This window comes from Nycticebus coucang, chromosome 3 (genome assembly GCF_027406575.1).
Source record: "Nycticebus coucang isolate mNycCou1 chromosome 3, mNycCou1.pri, whole genome shotgun sequence".
NCBI classification, from domain to species: Eukaryota; Metazoa; Chordata; class Mammalia; order Primates; family Lorisidae; genus Nycticebus; species Nycticebus coucang.
In genome coordinates this window covers 23,465,116-23,480,000 of record NC_069782.1, presented here as the reverse complement: position 1 = coordinate 23,480,000, position 14,885 = coordinate 23,465,116, and the positions used below count along the sequence as shown (strand labels likewise).

Below are 14,885 nucleotides of genomic sequence, written 5' to 3'. Positions count from 1 at the left end.
TCACTGTTCATCGTGGTTCTTTGCCTCTCAGCTCAGTTTCTCTTTTGATGATAAAAACATTTGCTTAAGGGCAAATGTGAAATTTACTAAATGTAGAATACAAATGTCTTAACACAATAACTAAGAAAATGCTGTGAAGGCTATGTTAACCTGTTTGATGAAAACATTTCAAATTGTATATAAAACCAGCACATTGTACCCCACGATTGCATTAATGTACACAGCTATGATTTAAAAAACAAAAAACATGTGCTTATGTGCCCAGGAAGCTGTGGGGGCAAAAAATGAGTATCTTTTACCAGGCATTATAAAAATCTACAGAACAATTTGCTACAATTTTTTTAAACAAATCTTAATTTGTGTTATTGAGCTTAATACCATTGCTTAAATATGTGTGAATACTTAAGACCTTTGGAAAGGAATAAAATTGCCTCTAGAGAATCCATTATTAAAAGATACGAGGAAAGTCTCCTCGATCTGAACAAAATGGCTTAAATCACAGGAAACATTTTTAGTGTCTGCTTGAAATTTATTCTTAATCATGTAGAAATCAGATAAACATTTTAAAAAATTAAGGCATCTTCTAGAGCATAATTTATAGTTCAGAATCTTGGGAAATGATTGAAAAACCCTAATCCAACATCAACTTCTTTTCCTGGTTTTCATTTGCACCAGTAATACGGGTTTGACTAAGGTTCCGGCCTAAATATAGGTCACTGGGTTACCTCTAGGATTAAAATCTAAGATGCACCATCTCAGTTATTTCAGGCTGGCCATTAAAGGGCTCCTAAAGGTTCCATTTCATTTGGTTAAGTTATCCAACGTTACGTTTGATCGAGTTATGGTAAAATATTTATATGGGGGGGGTGTCTAACCCAGGGACAGCTTTCAACGAAAACGCATCCAGGGATGCGTCTTCAACCCCAACTGTTCGACACAAACAACTGGAAAATGCCCCAGCCTTTACCGTAAGAAGCTCATGGTATATTTAATACATTTTTTTTTTTCTCAAAGCAAGGACATTCTTAAGTGCCCTGTAGTAGAAGTCTGGCTTGTCCTGAATTTCAAGAACAAAAGATGCGTTCGCGAGCAGAGAGCAGGGGATTTAGCTCCCTGCCTCCCCCGCCCCCGCCAGTAAATCAAATCCAGGAATGAAAGTGCCTGCAGACAGCCTCGCTTCTTTTCTTCCCTCCAGGGCTAGCGTGTGGGGAAGGCAATGCTGCGGCTGCTCTCCGGTGGGTCAGTGTCCCGGGAGGAAGAAAGGCCCAGCCAAGGGTCCTCACAGCTGGCAGGGAATTCGGCCCGGTCGACCCCCCAGGGGAAGACTTCTTCTCAAGCAGGGGAGAGAGAAGAGACGGCGCCCCAAAGCGGGGCAACCTGTCCTTCTGCGTCGCCCGAGGAGAAGGGCGGAGGAAATGAAAACACAACCGGACCCAGCGCCCCAGCTCCCGCCCGAGCGGCTTTTAAACTGCGTATCCACCACCTCTCGCTCGGCGCCGCGGTTAATGGAACCCGCGCGAGCCGGCCCGCCAATCACCGTCGCGCTTCCTCCCACCGCCCGCCAATGGTGGCGCGCGGTCTTGGGGCGTGGGCGAAGCAGGCTGCTCGCCTCCTGCCTGTAGTGTGTGGGCTGGGGTTGGTGACGGCTTCCAGCTTGGCCGCACTTGGTCCGTAGTTGCGCTCCTGGGGCTTTGTGTCGGGGGTCGGCTCGGCTTTGTGTCCGCGAGTTTCCGCTCTGCTCGGCGGCGTCCGTCCCCAGCGGGAGCCGAGAGGCTCGGAGGCGGCCGCGCGGCCCCCGGCCAGGAGCGAGCGCGCCGGCGTGAGCGGCGGCTGGGAGGGCTGCGGGGAAGGGGATTCGCAGATCCCCCGCGATGCCGGAGTTCCTGGAAGACCCCTCGGTCCTGACGAAAGACAAGTTGAAGAGTGAGTTGGTCGCCAACAATGTGACGCTCCCGGCCGGGGAGCAGCGCAAAGACGTGTACGTACAGCTCTACCTGCAGCACCTCACCGCGCGCAACCGGCCGCCGCTCGCCGCGGGCGCCAACAGCAAGGGGCCCCCGGACTTCTCCAGCGACGAGGAGCGCGAGCCCACCCCGGTCCTCGGCTCCGGGGCCGCCGCCGCGGGCCGCAGCCGGGCCGCCGTCGGCAGGGTAAGGACGCCGGGCCGGGGCCACAAAGGCGGGCGTTTGGCGGTGGCGGCGTGCGCTCGCCCCCCTCCCTCCCGGGCGCCGCGTGGTTCAGCTCCCCCGCCGCGGGGTGGAGGCCTGCGTGGTGTCCGCGGGGGAGGGGGGTCCCGAAGTTGCAGCCGCGCAGCTCGCGGCTTCTGTCGTTGTCCGGGAGGCGTGAAGTTGCGTTAGCGGCGGTTATTTTGCGCTCAGGTTTGGGCCGCGCGGGTGACTCGGGAGTCCTCAGCCAGCCGACCGCCGGCGGTGGACACGAAGAGACTTCTGTGTCCTTTTCGGAAGCTGCGGGAGGGTCGGCTCCAAAATGCCATAGTAACCTATGGTTTGAGCGCTTTCCCGCTTTATTAACTGAAATGACTTGCAGCAGAGTCTCAGAGCGCTCCCTGGAGGGCAATTTGTGACATACTGATTTCCAAACAAAATTTGAAATGAAGATATTCCCGCCTTTTTATACTTTGCATATGGAGGGCTTTTTGAACCGTTTATATGTTGTTTTAATCTTTCCCCAACAACAGACCGTCTTTTGGCAGAATTGCTTCATTCTAAATTAAAATCAGCAATTTAAAATACAATGACATTCCCTTGGATAAAGGTGTCTTTTAAAATTTAAAAGTGGATTTTTTTTTTTTTTAATTTTAGGCGCTTATCATAGACCCATATTTAAAAAAGACTAAGTTTGGCTTGGGTCCCCTGCGTGCTTTTTTGGTAAATTTTGTTCGAGGATTCAAAAAGAAGTTTATTTCATGACATTTTGGTGTGTCAGTATTGCGATTTGAAATGTTTGATCTCAGTTAAGTCTCATTTGAGCGCCAGCAAACGATTATTTTGTTTAGCAATAGTTTGCTTTCTGTTCTGTGGGTTTTTAATGTGCTGTTTTGATGGTGGCATGTGTTTTAATCATAATAGAATAAAATTCCAACTAGTGATAGGTGTAACTTAAAATGCTTTTTCTTTGTAAGGCACAGGAGTGTGGTAGTTAAAGTTGTTGCTACTAGTTATAAGTAACTTAAAATTATTGTTTCTTTCAACATCCAATATGTGTTTCCTATCTACTCAGGCAGAAATGAAAAGACATGTCCACCTGTAAATTTAATTGAAGATTTTAGTCTAGGCTTTAGAGAAATTGAAAGTCTTAAGTCAGTGTCTGGCACTTAGTAGTACCAAGTAAATGATTTGTTCAATAAAAAGAAAAAGACCAGTCATACCTTATTGTTTCTTGTGTTTGGTTTTTGTGAATTTGAAGAAAGCCACGTTATCCCATAATAAACAGAAATTTACTTTTGAAGTGAAACATATCTCTTATCCCCCCACACACTCTGAAAAAGAAAGTATTCAAGCTATTTAAGTAAACAATTGAAAATGAAATAGTCTTTATTTTAATCAACACACATTAAAAAAAGAACAGGTCTTCTGCATAACCTTGTGTTAGTCTTCTGTGCAGATGTATTAAACCAGGAAGCTTTTGGTTGTAAGCTTTTAATACTGTTATTGATTCATATGTTGATGAAGGTTCCTTTTTAACAAACAACCACGTGAGTTGTGATGTTTTTCTTTCCACTGCTTTGCAAAAGAGAGTTAATGTCTCAGTCTACCCTGTGGTCATTGAGCAGTCACTGTCATAATGTCTTAGGTTTATTTTTGTTTCTTAGAGTCTCACTTTATCACCCTGGATAGAGTGATGTGGTGTCATAGCTCACAGCAACCCTCAAGTCTTTGGCTCAGGTGATTCTCTTGCCTCAGCCTCCCAAGTAGCTGGGATTGCATGCTCTGGCACAGGCTGGTCTTGAACTCCTGAGCTCTAGGGATCCACCCACCTCCACCTACCTGCCAGAGTGCCCAGATTACAGGCAGGGCATGAGCCACCAGCCGGGCCCTCATTTTCTTAAATGTTCTTCAAGTTAGCACCATGAAAATAAGTGTTGGGTGAAAGGAATTAGTAATTGTGTGAGAGTACCTGCTATGTTCACAGGCATCCTGAGCCTTTTACTCCATTTAAACATTTTCATCCATATAGAGAAGAACTTTCATAACCATAGATTTAAACTTTTTTTGACATCGAGTATTTAAAATTCACAAATTTTTATCCTTGGTTGGGTTCCATGATGCTAACAGGTTGAAAAAGTTAATATTGATAATCAGTAGCATTTTCTATTTTGAAGTACATGAAGTACTTTTACTTTTTTTTTTCTGTCTGCATTCCATTTGAAGTACTTTTACTTAATTTAATTATAATTTACATTAGGAGTCTGATAAGTGTTTTTATCAATCATAGGAAAAAGTCATTTGAATTTACAGGAAAAGAACCTTGGGACATTTATAATAATAGATAGAAAATTATTATTCTTGTCAAATTCCTTTTGTATATATTATATGTTTTAGTCATTTTTAGCCCCATATAAAATAATAGTGTAGAGTCACATTTTGTAAAATTTTGTAAAGAACTTTTTTTTTTTTTTTTTGAGACCACCTCAAGCTGTCACCCTGGGTAGAGTGCCGTGGCAACCTTCAACTCCCAAGTAGCTGAGACTACAGGCACCTGCCACAATGCCAGGCTATTTTTTGGTTGCAGCTGTCATTGTTGTTTTGGCTGGCTTGGGCTGGATTCGAACCCGCCAGCTCAGGTGTATGTGGCTGGCGCCTTAGCCATAAAGAACTTTTTTTTTTTTTTTTTTTTGTAGAGACAGAGTTTCACTTTATGGCCCTCGGTAGAGTGCTGTGGCATCACACAGCTCACAGCAACCTCCAACTCCTGGGCTTAGGCGATTCTCTTGCCTCAGCCTCCCGAGTAGCTGGGACTACAGGTGCCTGCCCTAACACCCAGCTATTTTTTTGTTGCAGTTTGGCCGGGGCCGGGGCCGGGTTTGAACTCGCCACCCTCGGTATATGGGGCCGGTGCCCTACTGACTGAGCCACAGGTGCCGCCCCATAAAGAATATTTTTAATCCTGGAGAAAGCCAGATTATATTTGAGAGTTCAGATAAAGCAGATTTTTAAGTGGTGATTTTTTTTTTTTTTTCTTAAGAGACAGAGTCTCACTCTTTCCCACTCAGTAGAGAGAGTGCTTTGGCATCACAGCTCACAGCAGCCTTCAATTCCTGGTCTTAGGCATCATAGCTCACAGCAACCTCCAGTTCCTGGGCTTAGGCGATTCTCTTGCTTCAGGCGCCCACCACAACACCCGGCTATTTTTTTGTTGCAGTTTGGCCGGGCTGAGTTTGAACCCGCTACCCTCAGTGTATGGGGCCAGCGCCCTACCCACTGAGCCACAGGCGCTGCCCCAAGTGGTGAATTTTTAACTTTTTTTTTTTTTTAAGGTATAGGGCCTGACTCTGCTGCCCAGGCTGGAGTATACTGGTAGTATTATAGCTCACTGCAATCTCTAACTCAGTGGTTTTCAACCTTCCTAATGCCACGGCCCTTTAATACAATTCCTGTGGGTCATGACCCACAATCCCTGGACTCAGGCAGTCCTCCTGCCTTAGCCTCCCAAATTGCTGGGAGTACAGGCCTGAGCCACCATGCTTTATTTTTTAACTAAAGGAGAAACTGTTTCACTTCAGCCACTATATTAGTCCGTTTTCTTAGATTTCACTGGGTGTGATATGATAAAAAGTTCCATATCACACCTGTAATCCTCTGGGAGTCCCAAGGCAGGTGGATCCCTTGAACTCAGGAATTCAAGACCAGCCTAAAAAGAGCAAAGACCTCCAGCTCAGCTCTACTAAAAATAGAAAACAGGTAGGTGATGTGCTAGGATGTCCCAGCTACTCAGGAGGCTGAGGTAGGAGGAGCATGTGAGCTCAGGAGTTTGCAATTGCTGTGAGCTAGGCTGAGGCCATGGCATCTCTAGCCTAGGCAATAGAGTGAGACCATCTTAAAAAAGGTTTATTTCTATTTTTAGGCATTTTCTTTTATGCACCTAGACGACACTAGAAATACAGGTGTGAGCCATTGCACATGGCCAATACTGTTATTTTTCTACATGTCTAAATTATCTAGATTGTAGACACAAAAATAAACCTTTACATAGCTGGGCGTTGTGGCGGGCGCCTGTAGTCCCAGCTACTCTGGAGGCTGAAGCAAGAGAATCGCTTAAGCCCAGGAGATGGAGGTTGCTGTGAGTCCTGTGACGTCTTGGCACTCTACCGAGGGCCATAAAGTGAGACTCTGTCTCTACAAAAAAAATAAATAAACCTTTACAGAGTTGGCAATCTACCTTTTTGTTCTAAAATGCGAAGCATGAAGGTTTGGGATCTAGTAGAACTTAAAGAACATAGCATTACTGAATGGTCTGGTGAATTTTGCTTTTTTTTGTCTTGAGACAGGAGTCTTAACTCTGCTCCGGGCTAGAGGGCAGTGGTATCAGATCAGCTCACAGCAACCTCAAAACTGAATTTAAGTGATTCTCCTGAAGCCTTCTGAGTAGCTGGGAGTACAGGCATCCCCCTATTCCTCCCCTGGCTAATTTTTGTTTTAGGGGTTTTTTGTTAGAGACATACTCTGTGTTGAGTGCCTTGGGGTCATAGGTTACAGCAACCTCAAACTCTTGAGCTTGAGCAATCTTCTTGCCTCACCCTCCCTCCCCTGTAGCTGGGATTATAGGTGTACACCACCAAGCCCAGCTAGTTTTCTGTTTTTCGTAGAGATAGGTCTTGCTCTTGCTTAGGCTGGTCTCCAACTCCTGAACTCCAGTGATCCTCCAGCCTTGGCCTTCCAGAGTGCTAAGATTATAGGTATGAACCACTGTAACCAGCTGAACTATGCATTTTTTTTTTTTTTTTTTTTGTAGAGACAGAGTCTCACTTCATGGCCCTCGGTAGAGTGCCATGGCATCACACAGCTCACCGCAACCTCCAACTCCTGGGCTTGAGCGATTCTCTTGCCTCAGCCTCCCAAGTAGCTGGGACTACAGGCACCCGCCACAACGCCCAGCTATTTTTTGGTTGCAGTTCAGCCGGGGCCAGGTTTGAACCCGCCACCCTCGGTATATGGGGCTGGCGCCTTACCAACTGAACCACAGGCGCCGCCCTGAATTATGCATTCTTAACAGGACGTATTTAAAGACTTGGAAAAGAACAGTTAAAACTACTAGCATTGGTAATTGTTGATTAAATTACAAGTTGACCACCATACTCTATAGAGTAAGGTGTTAAGTGTACAGACTTCTGAATTCGAGAGTTACAGATTTAAATTCAAGGTTACTTTTTCATATGACTTAGAGCAAGGATCATTGCCTCTCTAATCCTTCATTTTCACATGAAATATAGGAAAAATCTAATAGCTACTTAATCAGATCGAGGATTATATGTGGTTGCATATGTGAAGTGTCTAGTGTTCAGTAGTTGATACCTATTACAACATAATGATCTCTAAATTCTTTTATCTTTAATGGCAGGGCAGTACAGTACAAAGTTACTAAATACAGTTTTCAAAAATGAGTGAGGTAAGTATATGAAAATGATGTATAAAATCTGTTCATTACATAAGGTGGTGTGCAGATTTCCGGAGTTAGCCAAGTGCAGCATTGGACCTCAGTTTCCTCACTTGTAAAATGAGGCTATGTTAGTATCTTCTGCTATAGATTTTTAGGATTCTGTAAACTAATGCAAAAGCACTTAGAATACAATACATAATAAGTGCTTAATTTAATCTATTTTATATTATCATTAAACTTTAGTATCTTTATGCTACTAAAGTAAGAGATTGGAGAAATTAGAGTAACTAATAGGTGGTATCACAGAACTGTTAGATTTTTCAAAGTTGAAAAAACATTAGAGATCATCTGATGGCTGGGAAGAAACTGAAGAACAGTTCTGTTAGAAGGTACTTGATATTTTTGAATGAAACTAAGAAATTAAGTGACTTGTTTAAAGGAACAGATCTCTCTGGAGGTAGAATTCCATATGACTACTGGTTCCTTCCTGGTGGTAACTGCTAATCATATACAAACACTACCTGTCTCTTAATTTTTATTATTAAATGTGATATTCATAAAATGGCATAACTATTCTTTCTTCTTTCCTTTCTTTCTTTCTTTCTCTTTTTTTTTCTTTCCTTTTTGAGATAGTCTTAAGCCTTCGCCCTTGGTAGAATGCCATGGTGTCACAGCTCACAGCAACCTCAACCTCTTGGGCTCAAACAATTCTCTTGCCTCAGCGTCCCAAGTAGCTGGGACTATAGGCGCCCACCACAACTCACGGCTACTTTTTGTTCTAGTTTAGCTGGCCGGGGCTGGGCTCGATTCCGCCAGCCTCAGTGTATGTGGTTGGTGCCAAGCCAGCATAACTTTTCTGAAGCTTTTTTCCCCTCAGATTAAAAATTAGGTAGCCTGTTAGGAACCCCTGCTCGATTTGGTTTGCCTTATGCAAATTTATTGGCATAAAGTTATTTGAGATTACTTTGCTTAGCTCATTTTTCATTATGGGTTTTTTTTTTTGTAGAGACAGTCTGACTTTATCGCCCTCAGTAGAGTGCCCTGGCTGGCATCACACTGCTCACAGCAATCTCCAACTCCTGGGCTTAGGCATCTCTTGCCTCAGCCTCCCAAGTAGCTGGGACTACAGGCATCCACCACAATGCCTAGCTATTTGTTTTGTTCCCCCCCATTTTTGGCCGGGGCTGGGTTTGAACCCACCACCTCCTACATATGGGGCCAGCGCCCTACTCCTTTGAGCCATGGGCACCGCCACCACCCCCACCCCCACCCCCCGGCTATTTTTTTGTTGCAGTTTGGCAGGGGCCAGGTTTGAACCTGCCACCCTTGGTATATGGGGCCCAGCACCCTACCCACTGAGCCACAGGTGCTGCCCATCATTTTTCATTATGTTTTAAGAAAATGAGGGAGTTGGTTCTCTACTTATATTTGATAAACCTGTGTTGTTTTTAATAAGAATGGATTTTCAAAGATGAATGACAACATTTTTCTTCTCCAGATTGCATTTCTATTCATTAATTTGACAAAACATTTATCAGGTGCCTATTCCTATGTCACTTACTGTTTTTAGAAATTTTTAAATGCTTGATTTAAAAGTATGAGTTTACTCGTGCTCCTGCTTTCTACTGACTGCTTAAATGCTGCCTCCAAATTACCTGAGCTACACCTTAAAAATACAGATCTCCAGCCTAAGATTAAAACTCACACTGGGATAAGACTGTTTAACTTAGAGATGACAGAGTTAAGGTATTGATAACAAGCCAGGCTTGGGGACCATTAGTGCTCAGGGAGTTAACCATTTGGAGAAGCTAAAGCATGTACTGTACTGATAACTAATAAAAAGCAGGTGGAACACGTAGTGTGCCAAAGAAAGAAATTTCTTTTTTTTTTTTTGTGGTTTTTGGCCAAGTCTGGGTTTGAACCTGCCACCTCCGGCATATGGTACCAGCGCCCTACTCCTTGAGCCACAGGCTATTGTAAGAAGTTGAAATGCCTAGATGTTTTATTGCTGGTAAAATGTAAGCATTCTTATTGTGGGAAGGATTATCTATAAGTAATTTGAACCTGATTGACTATTTTTAAAGTATTTGCATTATGTAATGGAGTTTTTCTCCCCTACCTGACAGCACTTTACAGAAAATTTGAGTAGGTTTCTAACACAGAATTAGGTCTGTTTGATTAAATGGAATCTCTAAAGAGTTCAAGTCTTTCAATACAGAACTCTTAGATTCTGAGCAACTATTTTGATTTAATCGTGTAGGTTGCTTCAAGATTTAAGCCTGGGAATTCTAGATAAGTGCCGTAAAGCCCCCTGAAAGTACCCTTTTTCATACATAGCTTTTTATAGTCATCTTTTCATTAAACATTTTTCTTGAATGGACATCAAATATTTATTTGTTAAAACAAATTCTAGTACATGGCCAAATAATACCTGATTTGTTTCCCCTCTGTCATTATTAGAAAGTAAGCAGTCTGCACAGCTTCATAACATTACCCATTTTTACATAAATTTACTTTGATGCTTGTGGGTATTTTCTTTTTACACTGTTGGAAGGTCAGAATGTGGCTATTGTTTAAAGAGCCATTTTTTGTTCAGTACCCCATGCTTTCTGTGGTTACTGAGGCAGTTGTAAGGCTACTTGCCGCAACCTTAAAAGGTACCCATGCTTTTGCTTCCTTTGCATGCTTAACCATGGAAGTTTATATAGCTTTTTCAGTAAAGATTGCTTAATTTTAAAACTTAAAAATTTCACTCCAAATTTGTCCTGGGTTCCTTTGACTATTTTTAGTAAAATGTTCATATAGAACTTTTAATCTAGGGACTAAACTATGTTGGCAGCATGTAATGTGAACTCTATCCGACTTCTTTCATGGATTATAAATTAGCTACTAAAATAATTAAGGTATGTTACGAGGAGAATGCAGTTGTCCTTCCTATTCTTGGGGTGGGGATTGTTTCCAAAACCCCTTATGGATATCCATAAATCCCTGGATTCCATTTGCATAGAATTAAGCAAATTCCATAATACTTAATTCCCTTATATAAAATGGTATGGTAATGTACGTACATCCTCCCTATACTTTAAATCATCTCTAGATTGCTTATAATACCTAATGTTATGTAAATAGTTGTTATACTATATTTTTAAATTTTGTGTGTTTTTTTTTTTCTTGTCCCCCCACCCAGCTTTTTTTTTTTTTTTTTGAAGACAGTCTCATGCTGATGCCCTGGGTTTGAGTGCTAGGATTACAGGTGTGAGCCACTGAGCCCAGCCATGGCTTTTTTTCCCCAGAATATTTTCTATCTGTAGTTGGTTGAATCCACAGATGTGGGAACTCATAGATAGGGAGAGGCAACTGTATTCATTTGAGCTTCTTTTAAGTTCTCGTATGCTGTTTAATTGAGATCTTTCTTTTTTTTTTTTTTTGACGGAGTCTCACTATGTCGCCCTGGGTAAAGTGCCATGGCGTCACAGCTCACAGCAACCTCAAACTCTTGGGCTTAAGCCATTCTCTTGCCTCAGCCTCCCAAGAAGCTGGGACTACAGCTGCTACAATGCCCGGCTATTTTGTTGTTGTTGTTGCAGTTGTCATTGTTGTTTTAGCTGTTCCAGGCCGGGTTCCAGCCCACCAGCCCCAGTGTATGTGGCCAGCACCCTACCCACTGAGCTATAGGCGCCATCTAGAAATCATTTTTATATATAACTAAGTATAAACCTTTGTGGTAAAGCCTTAACTTAAACTTTCCTGGATTAGTTTAAACATTTAAGGATTACCAAAAGATTAATAGTAAATTTACAATGATCTGGATGAAATCTTTAAAACCCAGTCTGACTTCACCTTGCAACTTTTATGATAATCTGTCTCCTTTGCTATCGGGATTTATATGCTTTAAGAAATACAGTAGAACTTTTAGTTATTTTACAAAAGAATGAGCATAAATTTAATTATAATACAGATAATGTAATGCTATCCAAGGTCAATCAGCTTTACTTTTTATTTATTTATTTTTTGAGACAGTGTCTTACTGTGTCACCCTTGGTAGAGTGCTGTGGCATCACATCTCACGGCAACCTCAAACTCTAAGTGATTCTTTTGCCTCAGCCTTCCAGGTAGCTGGGACTACAGGGACCCACCACAATGCCCGGCTATTTTTTGGTTGCAGTTGTCTTTATTTAGCTGGCTCGATATGTGGCTGGCGCCCTACTCACTGAGCTACGGGTGCCAAGCCTTTATTTGCTTTTTTGAATTTTGAATACCATCACTACCTTTTAGATAAGTAATCCAAAATTGACTATTTTAACAATAATGTCTCTAAAATTTGAGTTGCTTACTTGACTATTAGGTTTATATAATTACAATTGAACTTAGAAAATATCCTCAAATAATGCGCTGCTTTTTATTGAACCAAATTGCTAAGGCTTAATACGTAGATCATTACAAAAGTTTTGAGATACACAAAAATCAAGAAACGTAAAATGTGCATGAATGGAAACAAACGAAGCCCTCTCAGCAATACTGGTAAGCCCAGCAAGTTGAAACTTGCACGGGTAAATCAGCAACGACTCTGTCGGCTGTGTTTCTTGGAAGTGAAATAATGGACCTACCTCAAAACTTTCATATTTATTACTGTAAAGCAACTTAAAGGCAATTTTGCATGTTTATTGTTTATTTGAGTATTAATAAGTGAATTTTTTAAATAAGTGAACTTTTAAATTCACATGGAAAGATAACTAAACTTTGTTTACAGAAAGCCACAAAGAAAACTGATAAACCCAGATTAGAAGATAAAGATGATCTAGATGTGACAGAGCTCACTAATGAGGATCTTTTGGATCAACTTGTGAAATATGGAGTGAATCCTGGTCCTATTGTAGGTAAGTTGATGAAATTTCAAATACAGTATCTTCTATGAAGCAGGACTTCAAATTATTTGTCCCTCTTAGCGGTTAGAGTTTGGGTTCTAAGGACTGGTCTGCTATTAATCATTTATATGTTCAGGACCCCTTCCTTAATTCTAATTGAGGGAAATAAAATGGGAAGATTGAACTAGATAATGTCTGAAATTACTTCTGCTAAAATTGTTTTATATGGTGCTCATACACGCTACCTGGTGAGACAAATAGGTCTTATATAACACTTGAGGAAATATGAGATAACCTTGCTGGCCAAATTCATCCAACTCAGTAAGTTAGTGACAGACTTGTTAATATAAATCAAATTATTCAATCCCAGCAAAGTACCATTTTCCAGTTATTAAATGTATCTTTTATTTTATTTATTTATTTATTTATTTTTTTTTTTTTGCAGAGTTTGGCCAGGGCTGGGCTTGAACCTGCCACCTCCGGCATATGGAGCTGGCACCCTACTCCTTTGAGCCACAGGCGCCACCTTATTTTATTTAATTTAATTTATTTATTTATTTATTTATTTTTTTTTTTTGAGACAGTTTCACTATGTCACCCTTGGTAGAGTGCTGTGGTGTCACAGCTCCAACTCTTGGGCTTAAGCGATTCATTTGCCTCAACCTCTCAAGTAGTTGGGTCTACAGGCACCCACCACAACGCCTGGCTATGGCTTTTTGATATTTTGTTTGTTTGTTTTGAGACAGAGCCTCAAGTTGTTACCCTGGGTAGAGTGCTATAACATCACAGCTCATAGCATCCTCCAACTCCTGGGCTTAAGCAATTGATTCTCTTGCCTCAGCCTCCCAAGTAACTGGGACTACAGGTGCCCACCACAATGCCTGGCTATTTTGTTGTTGTTGTTGTTGCAGTTGTCGTTGTTTAGCAGGCCTGGGCCGGGTTCGAACCCACCAGTCTCGGTGTATTTGACCAGCACTGTAATCACTGTGCTACAGGTGCCAAGCCTAAAAGTGTCTTTTAAATTAAAAACTCCTATCTTGATTGGAATTCAAGAACGATATTCAAAAGAACAAACTAAAAACAGAAAACTTAGAGCTAAACACTACATTTTCATCATTAGATTACTTTTAGGTGGTGATGATCTTGTAAAGTTGATGCCTTAGTTTTGGAGGCCTTGACAGTAACTTGAAGATGAGAAAAATCCATTTTGGTCTTCTGAGTATTGTGAACGCTGGTGATCTGGTGGGCTTTGGTGCAGGTGTAGTTGCAAACATGAATTTAGAGTAGTTTGTTTTAATTTATACACTGCTTCCAAATGAAATAATAAGTTTATTCAAATAATAGTAATAAGCTTATTAACATAATTACTAACAGATAAATAATACTTCTTTAAATTTTTCGTTTAAAATTCCAAAAGGAGACACTGGACAAGATATATATCAGAATACACTAAATTATATGTTGGTGTAGCAGTGGTTCAACTTAGGACAACTTACACGACGTGTCTGTTACATACTGTTTCTAAAACATGTCCATTGTCATTTTGTTCATCTTATAGAAATTAAGGAAAGATACAGTTAGTGTAAAATTTTAAAACAAAAGCTATTGGGAGTTTTAAACTGTTAATTGATATTGAAATGTGTTAAGAATTACAATCAATTTTACTTTGTCTTTTTTAAAATTTTTGAGACAGAATCTCACCGCCCTCAGTAGAGTGCTGTGGTTTCATAGCTCACAGCAACCTCAAACTCCTGGGCTCAAGCAATCCTCTTGCCTCAGCCTCCCAACTAAAGGCACCCACCACAATGCCCAGCTATTTTTAGAACTGGACTTGAACTCTTAAGCTCAAGCTATTGCCTGCCTTGGCCTCTCTAAGTGCTGTGGTTACAGGCATGAGCCACTGCCTCTGGCCTCGCTTTGTCGTTTCTATTTGTATTGTGTTTCTTCCATAAAAAGTCATTTCAACAGCAAAGTTCTTATATTTAAATTTATTTATAGGCATTAGTTGAATGGCCAGTTAAGGCATATAATCTTTTAGAGATACGGGAGTTTAATCATAGTTATTCTACAGAGGGGAATAATCTGTTTATAAAAATGATTTTTCTACATAAGCAAGCACTGTTATTACATAGTAGTAGAGAAAATGTGTAAGTCCAAGACTTTGAGCTTAAAATACTTGGGCGTGCGTGGCTATTTAGTAGGTGATCTGTAGTAAAGCCTATATTAGTCTACTGTGTATTCCATGCTATTAAAAGAAATGTTATAATTATATATTTAAGATCCCAGAAAAACACCTATTGTAGGAGAGTCCATTATAGAGCATATTAAGCACTTGGGTTTACTAAAGGAAAAGGTAAATTTAAAATGTTACTGAAGATTGTGTCTGAGCTGGACCTTAAATAA

At 41.3% G+C, this 14,885-nt stretch overlaps 1 protein-coding gene across 4 annotated transcripts in view; it reads left to right on the top strand.

Moving 5' to 3' along the window:
• The first annotated feature begins 534 nt into the window (after positions 1-534).
• TMPO (thymopoietin) overlaps positions 535-14,885 on the top strand; it is a 31,988-nt gene continuing 17,637 nt past the window's right edge. For 2 of the 4 annotated variants that reach the window (XM_053584262.1, XM_053584261.1), the window contains exons 1-2: positions 540-2,150; positions 12,368-12,494. In XM_053584262.1, coding sequence (XP_053440237.1) covers positions 1,872-2,150; positions 12,368-12,494 — 406 coding nt within the window. In that variant the 5' untranslated portion in view covers positions 540-1,871. Of the gene's footprint in view, positions 2,151-12,367; positions 12,495-14,885 lie in introns of all 4 variants that reach the window. The other 2 variants (XM_053584259.1, XM_053584260.1) reach the window with 2 other exon arrangements.